At 46.1% G+C, this 16778-nt stretch overlaps 1 protein-coding gene across 1 annotated transcript in view; it reads left to right on the top strand.

Moving 5' to 3' along the window:
• The window catches only part of ADAM22 (ADAM metallopeptidase domain 22), a 253471-nt gene that overhangs the window by 151539 nt on the left and 85154 nt on the right, over positions 1-16778 (top strand). The window contains 6 exon segments of the mRNA XM_044292767.1: positions 7901-7970; positions 11056-11126; positions 11635-11709; positions 13004-13075; positions 14957-15123; positions 16536-16620. Coding sequence (XP_044148702.1) covers positions 7901-7970; positions 11056-11126; positions 11635-11709; positions 13004-13075; positions 14957-15123; positions 16536-16620 — 540 coding nt within the window.

The raw sequence follows: 16778 nt of genomic DNA, 5'->3' as shown, positions 1-16778 counted from the left end.
CTTCATGCCAGTTTTTTTTGGGGGGGAGAATTGTGCCGCAAACCCGTCAGAAATCACGTGTAACGCACACTGAGTCGCTGCAGTCATATTCGCTGTGTAAAAATATACCTCGTGTGAATTTCCCCTGAGGCTAGGTTCACAGGGACAAAATCCACTGACGGGGGGCACCTTACAGGTTCTTTGGATGGCAGGCAGAGGCGCGGAAATTATAGGTATATACAGGTCCTTCTCAAAAAAATTGCATATTGTGATAAAGTTCATTATTTTCTGTACTGTACTGATAAACATTAGACTTTCATATATTTTAGATTCATTACACACCAACTGAAGTAGTTCAAGCCTTTTATTGTTTTAATATTGATGATTTTGGCATACAGCTCATGAAAACCCAAAATTCCTATCTAAAAAAATTAGCATATTTCATCCGACCAATAAAAGAAAAGTGTTTTTAATACAAAAAAAGTCAACCTTCTAATAATTATGTTCAGTTCTGCACTCAATACTTGGTCGGGAATCCTTTTGCAGAAATGACTGCTTCAATGCGGCGTGGCATGGAGGCAATCAGCCTGTGGCACTGCTGAGGTGTTATGGAGGCCCAGGATGCTTCAATGCGGCGTGGCATGGAGGCAATCAGCCTGTGGCACTGCTGAGGTGTTATGGAGGCCCAGGAAGCTTCGATAGCGGCCTTAAGCTCATCCAGAGTGTTGGGTCTTGCGTCTCTCAACTTTCTCTTCCCAATATCCCACAGATTCTCTATGGGGTTCAGGTCAGGAGAGTTGGCAGGCCAATTGAGCACAGTAATACCCTGGTCAGTAAACCATTTACCAGTGGTTTTGGCACTGTGAGCAGGTGCCAGGTCGTGCTGAAAAATGAAATCTTCATCTCCATAAAGCTTTTCAGCAGATGGAAGCATGAAGTGCTCCAAAATCTCCTGATAGCGGCTGCATTGACCCTGCCCTTGATAAAACACAGTGGACCAACACCAGCAGCTGACATGGCACCCCAGACCATCACTGACTGTGGGTACTTGACACTGGACTTCAGGCATTTTGGCATTTCCCTCTCCCCAGTCTTCCTCCAGACTCTGGCACCTTGATTTCCGAATGACATGCAACAGTCCAGTGCTGCTTCTCTGTAGCCCAGGTCAGGCGCTTCTGCCGCTGTTTCTGGGGAATGCGGCACCTGTAGCCCATTTCCTGCACACGCCTGTACACGGGGGCTCTGGATGTTTCTACTCCAGACTCAGTCCACTGCTTCCGCAGGTCCCCCAAGGTCTGGAATCGGTGCTTCTCCACAATCTTCCTCAGGGTCCGGTCACCTCTTCTCGTTGTGCAGCGTTTTCTGCCACACTTTTTCCTCCCCACAGACTTCCCACTGAGGTGCCTTGATACAGCACTCTGGGAACAGCCTATTCGTTCAGACATTTCTTTCTGTGTCTTACCCTCTTGCTTGAGGGTGTCAATGATGGCCTTCTGGACAGCAGTCAGGTCGGCAGTCTTACCCATGATTGCGGTTTTGAGTAATGAACCAGGCTGGGAGTTTTTAAAAGCCTCAGGAATCTTTTGCAGGTGTTTAGAGTTAATTAGTTGATTCAGATGATTAGGTTAATAGCTCGTTTAGAGAACCTTTTCATGATATGCTAATTTTTTTAGATAGGAATTTTGTGTTTTCATGAGCTGTATGCCAAAATCATCAATATTAAAACAATAAAAGGCTTGAACTACTTCAGTTGTGTGTAATGAATCTAAAATATATGAAAGTCTAATGTTTATCAGTACATTACAGAAAATAATGAACTTTATCACAATATGCTAATTTTTTGAGAAGGACCTGTATACACATCGCAGTAGAACGATTCACAAGTCGCTTGAAAGCACGGTGCTCTTACTGGTTGCAGTCTCTTAAAGGCACGGTGCTCTTACTGGTTGCAGTCTCTTAAAGGCACGGTGCTCTTACTGGTTGCAGTCTCTTAAAGGCACGGTGCTCTTACTGGTTGCAGTCTCTTAAAGGCACAGTGCTCTTACTGGTTGCAGACTCTTAGGGTCCATTCACAGATCCGCAATTTCGTTACGCAAAAATTGCAGACCCATTCCGGGTCCGCAATTCCAATCCCGAAAAAAATAGAACATGTCCTATTATTGTCCGCAATTGCGGACAAGAAAAGGCATTTTCTATGAGAATGCCGACGATGTGCGGTCCACAAAATGCAGAACGCACATCGCCGATGTCCGTGTTTTGCGGATCCACGGATCCATAGATCCGCAAAACACACACACGGACGTGTGAATGGACCCTTAAAGGGATTGTCTCACTTCAGCAAATAGCATTTAATATGTAGAGAAAGTAAATAGAAGCCACTTAATGTATTGCTATTGTCCATATTGCTTCCTTTGCTGGCTGGATTCATTTTTCCATTACATTGTAGACTGCTTGTTTCCATGGTTACGACCACCCTACAATCCATCAGTGGTGGTCGTGCTTGTACACGATAGGAAAAAGCACCAACCTAAGTGCGCTCCCACAGTCCCTATAGTGTGCAAGCACAACCACCACTGATGGATTGCAGGGTGGTCGTAACCATGGAAACAAGCAGTGTATAAAGTAATGGAAAAATTAATCCAGCCAACAAAGAAAGCAATATGGACAATCACAATGCATTAGTAAGTGACATTTCTCTACATGATAAATGTCACTTTCTGAAGTGAGACAACCCCTTTAAAGGCACAGCTAGGGCTGAAACGATTACTCGATTTAATCGAGTAATTCGACACAAAATAATCCTTGATGCAAATTTTTTGCATCGAGGATTCGTTTGTGTCATGTGACCATGGAGCGGGAGTGAAGCGCTTGCTATTACTCACCGCTCCGTGGTCACCCGCCGGCCCGCAACGCGCTGTACTGGATCCTGACACATCGTCGGGTCATAGTGCACGTAAGCGCGCACTATGACCCGACGCTGTGTGCTGAGTGGCTGGCAGCGGAGGAGGCGGGGCGCGAGTGGCGGTACAGATCAGAACTGCTGGTTCGGCGGAAGGCTGGTAAGTGGCTGCATGTGTGGAGGGGCACTGTGAGATTAGTGCTCACCATGTGTGTCCCAGCACGGAGAACCCCTATGATAACACGTTTACCACCAAGTGGTGGAGCATGGACTTCTAGTTAGAGCTATGTCACCTGTGCCGGAATGGCCAGAGGATGATAGGGGTAGTAGTGCTCACTGGCCTTGTTTAGAGGGGTTGATGATTGGCAGCATAGGGTGTTAGAGCACCCCCTGTCGTTAGTGGCTGGTTCAGGGTGGTTTGGGTTTTGTTTCCTTTTAGTCTCTGATGTGGGTATATCCCTGCACTGTGACATCACTGTGCGCACTATCCCTGCACTGTGACATCACTGTGCGCACTATCCCTGCACTGTGACATCACTGTGCGCACTATCCCTGCACTGTGACATCACTGTGCGCACTATCCCTGCACTGTGACATCACTGTGCGCACTATCCCTGCACTGTGACATCACTGTGCGCACTATCCCTGCACTGTGACATCACTATCCCTGCACTGTGACATCACAAAACACACTATCCCTGCACTGTGACCTCACCGAGCACACTATCCCTGCACTGTGACCTCACCAAGCACACTATCCATGCACTGTGACATCACCGAGCACACTATCCCTGCACTGTGACATCACCGAGCACACTATCCCTGCACTGTGACATCACCGAGCACACTATCCCTGCACTGTGACCTCACCAAGCACACTATCCATGCACTGTGACCTCACCAAGCACACTATCCATGCACTGTGACCTCACCGAGCACACTATCCCTGCACTGTGACATCACCGAGCACACTATCCCTGCAGTGTGACCTCACCAAGCACACTATCCCTGCACTGTGACCTCACCGAGCACACTATCCCTGCACTGTGACCTCACCGAGCACACTATCCCTGCACTGTGACATCACCGAGCACACTATCCCTGCACTGTGACCTCACCGAGCACACTATACCTGCACTGTGATCTCACCGAGCACACTATCCCTGCACTGTGACCTCACCGAGCACACCATCCCTACACTGTGACATCACCGAGCACACCATCCCTGCACTGTGACCTCACCGAGCACACTATCCCTGCACTGTGACCTCACCGAGCACACTATCCCTGCACTGTGACCTCACCGAGCACACTATCCCTGCACTGTGACCTCACCGAGCACACCATCCCTGCACTGTGACATCACCGAGCACACCATCCCTGCACTGTGACATCACCGAGCACACTAGCACACTATCCCTGCACTGTGACATCACCGAGCACACTATCCCTGCACTGTGACATCACTGAGCACACTATCCCTGCACTGTGACATCACCGAGCACACTATCCCTGCACTGTGACATCACCGAGCACACTATCCCTGCACTGTGACATCACCGAGCACACTATCCCTGCACTGTGACATAACCGAGCATACTATCCCTGCACTGTGACATCACCGAACACACTATCCCTGCACTGTGTGACATCACCGAGCACACTATCCCTGCTGAGCTGATGGCACAAGGGGAGAGAGCTGATGGCACTGGGGGAGAACGAAGGGCGTTGGGGACTGATGGCAGGGGGTCTGGTGAGTTTTTATAAAGGAAAACAGTCTATTAATTCATTTTTTCTTATTAGAATACTCGATTAATCGTAAAAAATAATCGATAGAATACTCGATTTCTAAAATAATAGTTTACTGCAGCCCTAGGCACAGCGTTCTTATTGGTTGCAGTCTCTTAAAGGCACAGCACTCTTATTGGTTGCAGTCTCTTAAAGGCACGGTGCTCTTATTGGCTGCAGTCTCTTAAAGGCACGGTGCTCTTATTGGCTGCAGTCTCTTAAAGGCACGGTGATCTTATTGTCTGCAGTCTCTTAAAGGGACGGTGATCTTATTGGTTGCAGTCTCTTAAAAGCACAGTGCTTTTTTGGGTTGTGGTCTCTTAAAGGACATATCACTCTTGTGGTTATCAGGCTTTTCAGAAAAACGTAGCATGTTATATTTTTACCTCCGGCCAAAAATCCTGAACACTTTGACTGAACGCCTGATCAGGCTTTTTTCCCATTGACTTGCATTAACGCCGGATCCGGCGCCGTGTGTTCAGTCAAAACGGATCCGGCTTTTGCATGTTAAACCCGAAAAATAGGAAAAAAAAGTTAAAGTCCATAAATGGCGGATCCGTTTTTTCCAATGCATTTTTCCATTGTGATCGAAAGCCTGATCAGGATTCAAATGTAATCAGTTTTCACACGTTTTTCCGGATCCGGCGGGCAGTTCCGGTGTCGGAACTGAACGCCGGATTCAAACAACGCTAGTGTGAAAGAAGCCTTAGGGACTTAATACCGCAGATCGCAGCTACCTTTCATAGAGGTCGGGAGCGGGCTATGTGATTCTGCAGCTCCCGCCTCCTGTATATGAATTAATGAGAGAGGTATCTTCATTGGTGGCGCAGTGGCCAAAGCCCCTCCCCTCCTCTTGTCTTCTCTCCTCCCATTGGTGGCAGCGGCAGCACAGGGGGAGGGAGACACTGCTTCCTTCTCCCCTGTGCTGCTGAGGGAACACGGAGAGCGCTGTCAGCGCGATCTGTGTTCCCAATACGTTATCGGAATATCGGCAAAATAGATGCCGATACCAATAACGGTCAAAATACAGAATATCGGCCGATAATATCGATAAAACCGATAATCGGTCGATCCCTAAATGGCACAACATAGAGACATAGGAATAGAGGCTCCAGAATTGTTATTACATGGGGAATGTATGTAGTTACTAAAACAGGAATGTCAGGAGCGGTGAAAGGTTCTCTTTAAGGCGAGTTTCACGCGAGCGTGTTCGATCCATGCCCCGTGTGATGAATCCGTTTACCACACATTCCCGAACAGCATCATTGGTGACGGACTGGGCCCCAAGAAATTATTTTCAGGGCCCAGCCCACATATCATCAATACAGTCTAAAATGTTTAAAAACCAAGAAGTAGACCCTAGTGGCGAGTTATTGGCTCCAACATTTTTTTTTTTTTTTCTCTCCTGGACCTTTGGGGGGCACTAAAGTGTGAGAGGCTGGTCCCACTGGTGGAACCTCTCGCACCCTGGTGGGCCTGGTGACTTATTATGGTGCCATCAGTTCCTGCCCGACCATCGGTCTACTGTCCAGTAGTCACGGCATTATGTGAGCACAGCAGGTCAAGCAGGAACTCACAGCATCATTAATCATTATGATGCTGTAAGTTCAGGTAAAAAAGATCCGTATTCTGTCCGGGAAATACAGCCGTCACATGGAGCGTGTTTACTGGATGAAATTAGCTTAATAATGCTATTTAAAGCGGGAACGCCCTGATCCAGGCGTGATTATAGGCCATTACAAAACTGATAAAAAAGTATTTCATGGACATTTTGCATCAGTGTGTACCCATTGTCATCTAATTTTAAAGGGGTATTCCCACCTCTGGGACCCGCACCTATCTCGTAAAGGCAGCCGGCAAAGTGAAGGAGGGTGCACTGCACATGCGCAGCCGCCCTCCATTTGTTTCTATGGGGCCACCAAAAATAGCCGAGCGCTGGCTCAGGTATTTCCGTCAGCCCCATAGAAATGAATGGGAGCGGTGGCTGCAGCAAGCACGGTGCGCTCCCATTCACTTCTATGGGGAGAGCGCTTGGTGGTGGCCTGACCCGGGAGAAACCCGGGGTCCTCCGGCCACCGTCTTCCCCGCTTCATTCTCTGTAGGTGCGGGTCCCAGCAGCTATCAGACAATGGGGTCATATCCTAGCCATATTGTCTCAGATGGGAATACCCCTTTAATGGCCGTTTGAAAATGTTTTTTAACAGCCATTAAAAACGGATGAATTTCATTGGCTTTTTTTAAATCCCTACCCCTGCACTACCTTTAATAAAGATAAAGCCCCCTTAGTGCCCCCTAGACATCCAATAGCCCCTGTAGTGCCCCTAAGTAGTATAAAGAATGGCCTCCCTAGTGCCTCCAGTATAAAGAATGTCCTTCTAGTGCCCTCAGTATATATAATTTACCCCCATTGTGCCCTCGGTAATTATAGTGCTGAACCCTCTGCCACACCTTCCCTCCCAACAATGAAAAGAAAAACAAAAAACCTCACCCCTTGCACTGGAGGCAGTACTTGCTCTGCACCGGAGCCAACAGGACCTGACGTCATGTGACATCACAACGCTGGGAGCGTCAGGTCCTGCTACCTCCAGTGCGGAGCAAGTGTTTCCTCGAGTGCAAGGGGTGAGGTGAGTATTTTTTTATTTTATTTTAACCCCTTTTCTTTTACACAGTCTACCTGTTTTTAACAGCTGTTAGACAGGTGGACTCATGTCTAAACTACACTATTGATTTCAATGGGTTCTGTCCGGCTGTCCTAATTTTTGACGGCCGCTGTTCACTGGCCGTTAAAAAAAACAGCCATGTGAATAGCCCCCATAGACTTTAATTGGCTCTGAAATAGACCATGTGAATGAGCCCTTAGATTGGGGTCTCCTCTCACTTGCAGTTGTCACATTTGCCTGGGATGTTACTCCTCCTGCCGCTCCAGTTTTCCTAAGGTTTGACGCATGGATCAGGGCGTTGACTCCTCTTTGACCCAGCGGCACTAGCCCTGCTGCCTCTTCTGTCAGGGCAGCCGCTTATCATCGGACTTTTTGCTCACACGCAACACTGAATGTCATCATTGCAGCCGTTGCACCTCCGTCTCCGTCCAGAACTTTTTTTCCGTTTAAAAAAAAAAACCGGATCTTAGATGGAAATGGATCAAACGGATGCCAAATGTGCAACAGGTATTAGTATTTGCTATTAGACATTATATAATGATTCAGTTTTTCATTTTTTTTTTTTATCCTATAGGATGATTATCAATTACATTCTGTTTACAAATCGAAAGTGCTTGAATTTCCTCTCGACGAGTTGCCGTCTGGTAAGTTTTACGGGACTTTTCATGTGATTACTTTTTATGCCACGAATTTAAAACTCTTTTTAAACCTGTTTTTCTCACATATCTGGAGATTTTCTTTCTTTCCTTTCTGTGGGTGGGTAGCAGCTCACATGAGACAGTCAAGCACCTGCATCTCCCGGGCTGCATTGCAGTTTGCACTTGTTAACCCCTCACATATAGCCCCAGAGATACATATGGTGTGTGAACACCCCCCCCTAAATTTCCTTCTCCGCTGTCTAGAGAGAGAGATATACATTATTTTTGGCTTATAAGGCGCACCTTTGTTTATAAATTAAGTAAAATAAGAATAATTAGTATCAGTCTAGTTATTCAAATGACAAGACCTCATATTTCATTAGAATATACAACGTACCACTCCATCCTGAAGTAATAGACAAATGATTGTAACACTCCCGATATAACAGTCCCAGCACACCCCCTTCCTATTAATAATTTCAGCCCTAAATTGGAATAACTATGCCTGCTCATGTTCTAACAGAAGAATAAAACTATTCATCACATCCCTAAACATGGCTACCATACTTCTACTTTCACTAAGACAGGCATGTCCAAACTGCGGTCCTCCAGCTGTTGCAAAACTACAACTCCCAGCATGCCCTAATAGCTGTAAGCTATCCAGGCATGCTGGGAGTTGTAGTTTTGCAACAGCTGGAGGGCCGCAGTTTGGACATGCCTGCACTAAGAGAATAACCCTATTCATCACTTTACATAAGAACCACTTCAAATCCCCCCCATCCTACTATACTACTACATAACTGGAACCCTCCCTACCACAGCTACCAAATCACCTCCAAACCAATAGAAATACGAGAGACAGAAGGATGTAAGAATCAGCATTCCGCACAAGGATAATGCTTGGAATAATTGATACAAATTATTATAATTTTTTACTTTATTTATAACCAAAGGTGCATCTTATAGGCCATTATATATATATATATATATATATATATATATATATATAGTGGGTGTGTGCTCGTGGTAGGCTACGGTAGCAGCGGCAGTATTGAGGCAATCACAGACAGTCTTTGTGATACACCGTGACTTTATTCACACCAAAGGCATAACAGGCAATGTGCAGACCACACAGGGGCGTATCCACATAGAGCATAGAACAAAAAGTCCTTCCATAGCAAACAAACAGCAGGTTTGATTAAACTTGTTTCTGTATGGATCACACCGGTCCTGCAGCCTTCTAGACTTCTTGCCTTTGTCTCCCTCAGGCCGGAGACCCTGTGGCTAGTGGCACCACAGGTTCCAGGGCTATCCTTCAGTTTGCGCCCAGTGTCTCCTTGACCAGCACCGACTCTGTCTGTCAAAACCTCCAGCACAGCAAGACACACCCCACCTCCCATCTTCAGCAGGCTGGGTTCTTCAAAGGCCCAGCTCCACCAAAAACCTGGGCTGGCCGTGGGGAACAGGCACCCACCCTGCTCTTTACCTGTTCCCAGTAAGAACTGGCCCGGACACGCTGCGCCAGCAGCATCCGCCGCTGTAACCGCAATGATCGGGTTCTTACTCCACCGAGGCCAGGACCTCTGGTGGCACGTATCGTCCGTCCATTATTATCCCGGGGACTTTCCTACAATATATATAATATATATATATATATATAGTGCATTCAGAAAGTCGTAAGTCCCTTTCAATTTTTTGTGTTAAAATAAAAAAAAAAATCTAGTTTTCCACCATCAATTTGCACTCAACTAAACTTTTGCATAGACATAAGTATTCAGACCCTTTGCTATGCCACTTGAAATTTAGCTCTGGGGACCTTCCATTTTTCTTGATCCTCTTTGAGATGTTTCTACACCTTGATTGGAGTCACCTGTGGTAAATTCAGCTGATTGGACGTGATTTGGAAAGACACGGCCCTGTCTATATAAGATCTCACAGCTGACAATGTATATGAGAGCAAAAACCAAGTCATGAGGAGGAAAGAACTGCCTGTAGCGCTCAGAGACAGGATTGTGTGGAGGCACAGATCTGGAGAAGGGGACAAAAAATACATGTTGCACTGAAGGTTCCCAACAGCACAGTGGCCTCCATAATTCTTAAATGGAAGAGGTTTGGAACAACTAGGACTCTTCTTAGAGCTGGCCGCCCCACCAAACTAAGTAATCGGGGGAGAGGTGACCAAGAGCCCAATGGTCACTCTGGCTGAGCTCTAAAGATCCTGTGTGCTCATAGGAGAAACTTCCAGAAGGTCAACCATCACTGCAGCCTCCACCAATCTGGGCTTTATGGCAGTGTGACCAGAAAGAAGCCTTTACTAAGTAAAGGACACGTGAAAGTTTACGAAAAAGCACGTAGAGGACTCTCAGACTGTGAGAAACAAGATTCTCTGGTCTGAAGAAACCAAGCATGAACTTTTTGGCCTAAATTCTAAGCGTCATGTCTGGAGGAAACCAGGCCCTGCCCATCACCTGTCCAATATCATCCCTACAGTGAAGCATGGTGGTGGTAGCGTCATGCTGCGGGGGGTGTTTTCCAGTGGCTGGGAAAGGAGACTGAACATCTCTGGAGAGACCTGATAATGGCTGTCCTCTGAAATCCCCATCTAACCTGACAGAAGCTTGAGATGATCTGCAAAAAAGAAGAATGGCAGAAAATCCCCAAATCCAGGTGTTGAAACCTTGTGTCATCATCTCTATGAAGACTGGAGGCTGTAATGTCTGCCAAAGGGGCTTCAACTAAGTCCTGAGTAAAAGATCTGAAGACTTATGTCAATGCAAGATTTTAGTTTTTCTTCTTTAATAAATTAGCAAAGATTTCACACATTCCGTTTTCACTTTCTCATTATGGGGGATTGAGTGCAGAATGATGGGGGGGGGGGGGGGGGGACAAAATGTGAAAAAAGTGAACGGGCCTGAAAACGTTCTTAATGCTCTGTAAAGAGTAACTTTATGTTCCAGATATAGCAGTTAGCTTATGACGTGTTTCAGGTTATGGGTGACCTTCATGTAATTGTAAGGCAGTAATTGCTTGGACATCTTAATGAATTGTGAACGTTTTACTTACATTTACTCTCCATTTCTGTTGCATTTAGAATTCTGGTCGCTGAATGAGACATCTGTAAAGCTGAGTCAGACGTCAGGACCTCGGAGGAAAAAGAGAAATGTGAGTGACGCGGTCCAATGGGCAATTTCCAGTACAGAGAACAGGAATATTCCATCAGGTTACCATTAATATTCCATAAAGAGGCATTGCCATCATGTAAATTATTATTATATGGACATGCCATCACGTTCAGCTGGGACACCAGCAATCCTGAGAATGAAGGCGCTTCAAATAAGTAACTTGCTACTACTCAAGTGGATTTGGGATCCGAGGGAGTAAAAGCCGTGACCTTGTGCACATGGCTGTGTTTTTACGCTGGGAGGCTATCCATAGTGTTTTACATCTGGATTACGCAGCGGAAATGCCTGATTTCTGCTGCAGAAGTAAAACTCGCATAGTGGCCCATAGCAGCCAATTAGACTAACCCATGTATTTCCAGAGGAGCTCGCCGGGTTTGATAAATCTTCCCCAGCACCGTTTGGCTTTAGAAGACACAGCCTATCCCTGCCTGCAGAGGACGTCCGGTGATGTGCACAGCGCTGATATCATGTCTTCATTGTATTTCCAGGTTCAGTGGGTATCAAATAATGTCAAGGATGAGACGAAATATGTGGAACTAATGATTGTTAATGATCACCTAATGGTATAATAATTACAGAATCTATCTATTATCTATCTATTATCTATCTATCTATCTATCTATCTCATATCATCTATCTATCTATTATCTATCTATCTATCTCATATCATCTATCTATCTATTATCTATCTATCTATCTATCTATCTCATATCATCTATCTATCTATTATCTATCTATCTATCTATCTCATATCATCTATCTATCTATTATCTATCTATCTATCTCATATCATCTATCTATCTATCTATTATCTATCTATCTATCTATCTATCTATCTATCTATCTCATATCATATCATCTATCTATCTATCTATCTATCTATTATCTATCTATCTATCTATCTATATCATATCATCTATCTATCTAGCTATCTGTTTGTCTGTCTGTCTACAATTTAGCAGAGAAAACATCAGCACTTGTCAACAGAATAAATGGATGCAATCCTTCAGGAATCCAGGAGCAGGATCCACTAGATATCCAAACATTCAAAAATAGAGGCAGCTCTCCAAACTGTGTGAAAAGGGTGGTGGAGCTGCTTTAGGCTACTTTCACACTGGCGTTCTGGGTCCGCTTGTGAGATCAGTTTCAGGGCTCTCACAAACGGCCCAAAACGGATCAGTTCAGCCCCAATGCATAAGTCTGGCTCCGTTCTGCCTCCATTCCGCTCTGGAGGTGGACACCAAAACGCTGCTTGCAGCCTGACGAAGCGGAAGCAAACAGATCCATTCTGACACACAATGTAAGTCAATGGGGACGGATCCGTTTTTCACTGACACAATATGGTGCAATTGAAAACGGATCCGTCCCCCGTTGACTTTCAGTGTAAGTCAGGACGGATCCGTTTTGACTTAGACTTTTTTTAAAAAAGAATAATTCAAACGGATTCCGTTCTGAACGGATACAAGCGTTTGCATTATCGGTGCGGATCCGTCTGTGCAGATACAAGCCGGATCTGCACCGAATGCAGGTGTGAATGTAGCCTTATGCATTAGTGAATAAAGCTGGTCCACCACCCTTTTCACACAATTTGGAGTGCTGCCTCTATTTTAGAATGTTTGGATATCTACTGTATATCATATCTATCACAAATCTATCTATCGTATTGCTTGAGAAAAGTCCCAGTAAGAGGACTGAAACGTTGCATTGGTGATAAAGATAGATCTAATATCTATCTATCTATTATCTATATCATATCTATCTATCTATCTATCTCATATCTATCTATCTAATATCTATCCATCTATCTATCATGTATATTATAATATCATTTATAGTATAGTTTCTGTTTCCTTACAGTATAAGAAGCATCGTTTATCTGTCGGACAGACAAACAGTTATGCCAAATCTGTAGTGAACATGGCGGATTTAGTAAGTACAGTTATATACTACCGGGTGTCATGTAATAATTCAGCCATGATCTGCTCTCTTATTACAGGGAAATGCTCTACACTCTGTGACACCTCGACTGGAACCACAGCTCCCACCATGTCCTGACGGTCACAGACTTGAGACCATTGCAGACACCTGTTTTGGGGTTCTCGCCCCTCATGAGTACAGTGCATGGTTCTTGGTTGGTTAGGGGAGAGACTTTTCATGTTGGTCTTGAGCTGTACTGATAAGAGGCACGAACCCCGAATCAGCTGTCTGCACATGGGTCCTGTTTTCCTTTTGCAGAAGGCTGTCGGTTACGTTGCAAGACCTGTGAAAAGGTCTGGATTGGCTCTGAGGCAGCCACCTCCACTATATGACACCACAGCTTTATTTCTCTAGGAGGAGAGCTAACTTTCACATCCTGGCTTTATAAGATTTCCTAAACCAGCTGGGGCACTCTCCTGGCTTATACCGGTAATGCAAAGAATCCTAAACTATAGTGTCATGCATATTTCAGCCAGCAGGTGGTGCCGATGTTAATGATCTCTATGGACTCTGCACTCCCCCTGCAAACCTACTGCAGGCCGATATGCCATTCAGGAGTCTTGATGACCAACCTGCAAGCGGTGGAAGTATTAGCGGTCGCCAGCCATCCTAGATGATCCCTTAGACTTGACATAAGAACAGACTTACTGGAATAATGATTTGACATTTTCCACGATCTTCAATAGCTTTATCAGTGACAACACATAGGGGGGGGGGGGGCATTTACTAATACTATCTAAAATGTAGACAGTGTAATGCTGATCACAGTGCCTCAGTCTAGAAGGCGCCGGCACTTGCAGTAGTGCTGTGACCTTCTTGCAACTTAGCCTAGGCCATGTGACATCACGTTCATCTGTCCAATGTGAATGGGGCTGAGCTGCGATACCAAGTACAGTCGCTATACAATGTATGGTGCTGTAAGAAAGGCTGCCGCACTACTGCGAACGCCGGTGTCTTCTCAAACTGCTGATCAGTGGGTGTCGGACCCCCACCGATCAGATACTGATGACCTCATCAGTAGTAAAGTCTTAGAAAACCCCTTTAAGCCATGCACCCTTTCCTGCTAAACCATTCCCTTTACCACTGTCACACCCTTCAGAGGAAGAGGCCCAGTGGATTATTCTTTTGTGCTTACTTTATTCTTAAAGGAGTTTTGCAACTTTGGGGGGCACCTTCATTCCTTGGCTGCTCCACTGGGCTCCCGTATGTAAACTTCCCGTTTAGCGCCGCTGGCCGTAGCGGTGTCCTGCTCCCCTTGTGTCACGTGACCATTTGTCATGATCCAAGGTAAGCAGGTCACTGCTGCGGCCAGTGATTGGCTGCAGTAGCGTCAAACAGGAAGTTTACATCAAGGGAGCATCCAAGGCCGGGGTGCAAAGGAGACGGGAGCCAGTCCCGGAAAGCAGGTAAGTAGGCTTCCCTTCGCGGGTCTACTCAGAAGGCAAACCCCCCCCCCCCAAAGGTGCACAGCCCCTTTAAATATGTCTAAAATGGGGTGCGTCAAATATACACCAAATTTTCTTGCAAATTTTGCAATAGTGAGGGTCCACATGGGACAGACATATTGCACATCTGCAGTGTTTTACAGTACTGGCAACATGGATGAGATTTTAAGAAGTATCATCCATACACTGCAATAAAAAACCTTACAAATCAGTAAACCGACCTGCGGTGCGGATTTGAATTGCAATGCACAGGGTGAAGTCTGCTTGCGTAAAATCCACCCCGTTTGGTCGTATCCGAAATATGAGCCATTGATCAATGGGCGTATCCTTTGCCGCAGTGCACTATGCATTTGCACCTCTCTGACATGCTGATTTCTCTCTCTCTCAGATCTATAAGGAACAGCTGAACACAAGAATAGTGCTAGTCGCTATGGAAACGTGGGCGAACGACAATAAATTCAGCATTTATGAAAATCCTCTAAAGACGCTGAAGGAGTTTATGAAATACAGGAAGGATTTTATCAAAGACAAAAGTGACGTTGTCCACCTCTTTTCGTACGTAACTTGTTGTTTGTGGAAATGGTTTGCAAGCCGCTTTAAATTACTGCACGCTGCTCCTTAAAGGGGCTTGCCCATCTCATATATTGGGGGCATATTGCTAGGATATGCCCCCCAATGTTTGATAGGTGCAGATTCCGCCTATGAGACCCTTACCTATCTTTAGAATGGAGCACTATGCATGCGCGTCTGCCCTCCCTCCATTCATTTCTATGAGAGTGCTGAAAATGGCCAAACATTGGATCGGCTATTTCCATCATCCCCATAGAAGTGAATGGAGCGGTGGCTGCGCTTGCGCAGTGCGCTTCCCAATCATTTTGATGGGACTTCCAAAAATAGCCAAGTGCGCTGCTCGGCAATCTTCAGCACTCCCATAGAAATGAATGGAGAGCAGATGCGCATGCGTGGTGCACCCTCCTTCACTTTGCGGGCTCTGTTCTAAAGATAGGTGCTGGTCCCGGAGGTGGGACCCGTACTGATCAGACATTGGGGGCATATCTTAGCGGTATGCCCCCAATGTATGAGATGGGCCAACCTCTTTAAAGGGCTTCTGTCACCATTATTTGTTTTTTGGCTACTTAAAATCCTTATACAGCGATTTTTCAATATATAGTGCTCTTAGCCTTTTTCGTTCACTAGTTTCTTAAAAAAACTGACTTTTATAATATGTAAATAACCTCTCTACCAGCAAGAAGGGCGGTTACTTGCTGGTAGCAGCCGCATCCTGCTTTAAAAAAAACGCCCCTTCCTCCTGTTGATTGACAGGGCCAGCGATCGCTCTCGTCTTCTGGCTGGCCCTGTTTGCGTTCAAAATCTCGAGCCTTCGCCGTACCGGTATTCAGTCGGCGCAGGCGCACTGAGAGGAGGACGCTCGCTCGGCCGCTCCTTCCTCAATGCACCTGCGCTGATGACGTCACATCTACACCCGGCGCAGGCGCACTGAGGAAGGAGTGGCCGAGCGAGCGTCCTCCTCTCAGCGCGCCTGCGCGTTGGTTCCTCCTCGGTGCACCCAGTGCACATGCACCGCCGGACGGACGGTCTAGCTATACCCTTCTGATTTAAATAGAGATGACTGCACATGCACCGCCGGACGGACGGTCTAGCTATACCCTTCTGATTTAAATAGAGATGACTGCACATGCACCGCCGGACGGACGGTCTAGCTATACCCTTCTGATTTAAATAGAGATGACTGCACATGCACCGCCGGACGGACGGTCTAGCTATACCCTTCTGATTTAAATAGAGATGACTGTACATGCAGTGTGCATTACATCTAGCAGTCATAGCTTCTGCTTTTGTCTTGCTTTGTGCATTCGTGTTCGATGGGTCTTTCGTCCCTGCAGTGTTTTTTTTCTTTCTCTGTGGCATTTGGAAGCTTTTCATATAAATTCTGTATCTTCATCAAGGGGGAGCCAGTTTGAAAGCAGCAGAAGTGGTGCAGCCTACATTGGTGGAGTCTGTTCTTTGCAAAAAGGAGGCGGGGTAAATGAGGTAGGCATTTGACTGCTTGCGTGGGGTTTCGCGCCTCTATTCCGCACCGGACCTTACGGATTGCGTACCCATTCAATTGAATGGGTCCGCATCTGTGATGCGGGGTTCACGCGGCCGGTGACCATATATTGCCGAACTGCTGTTTGTGGACCGCAATA

Source organism: Bufo gargarizans, chromosome 5 (assembly GCF_014858855.1).
Source record: "Bufo gargarizans isolate SCDJY-AF-19 chromosome 5, ASM1485885v1, whole genome shotgun sequence".
NCBI lineage: Eukaryota > Metazoa > Chordata > Amphibia > Anura > Bufonidae > Bufo > Bufo gargarizans.
This window is presented reverse-complemented; position numbering and strand designations above follow the sequence as displayed.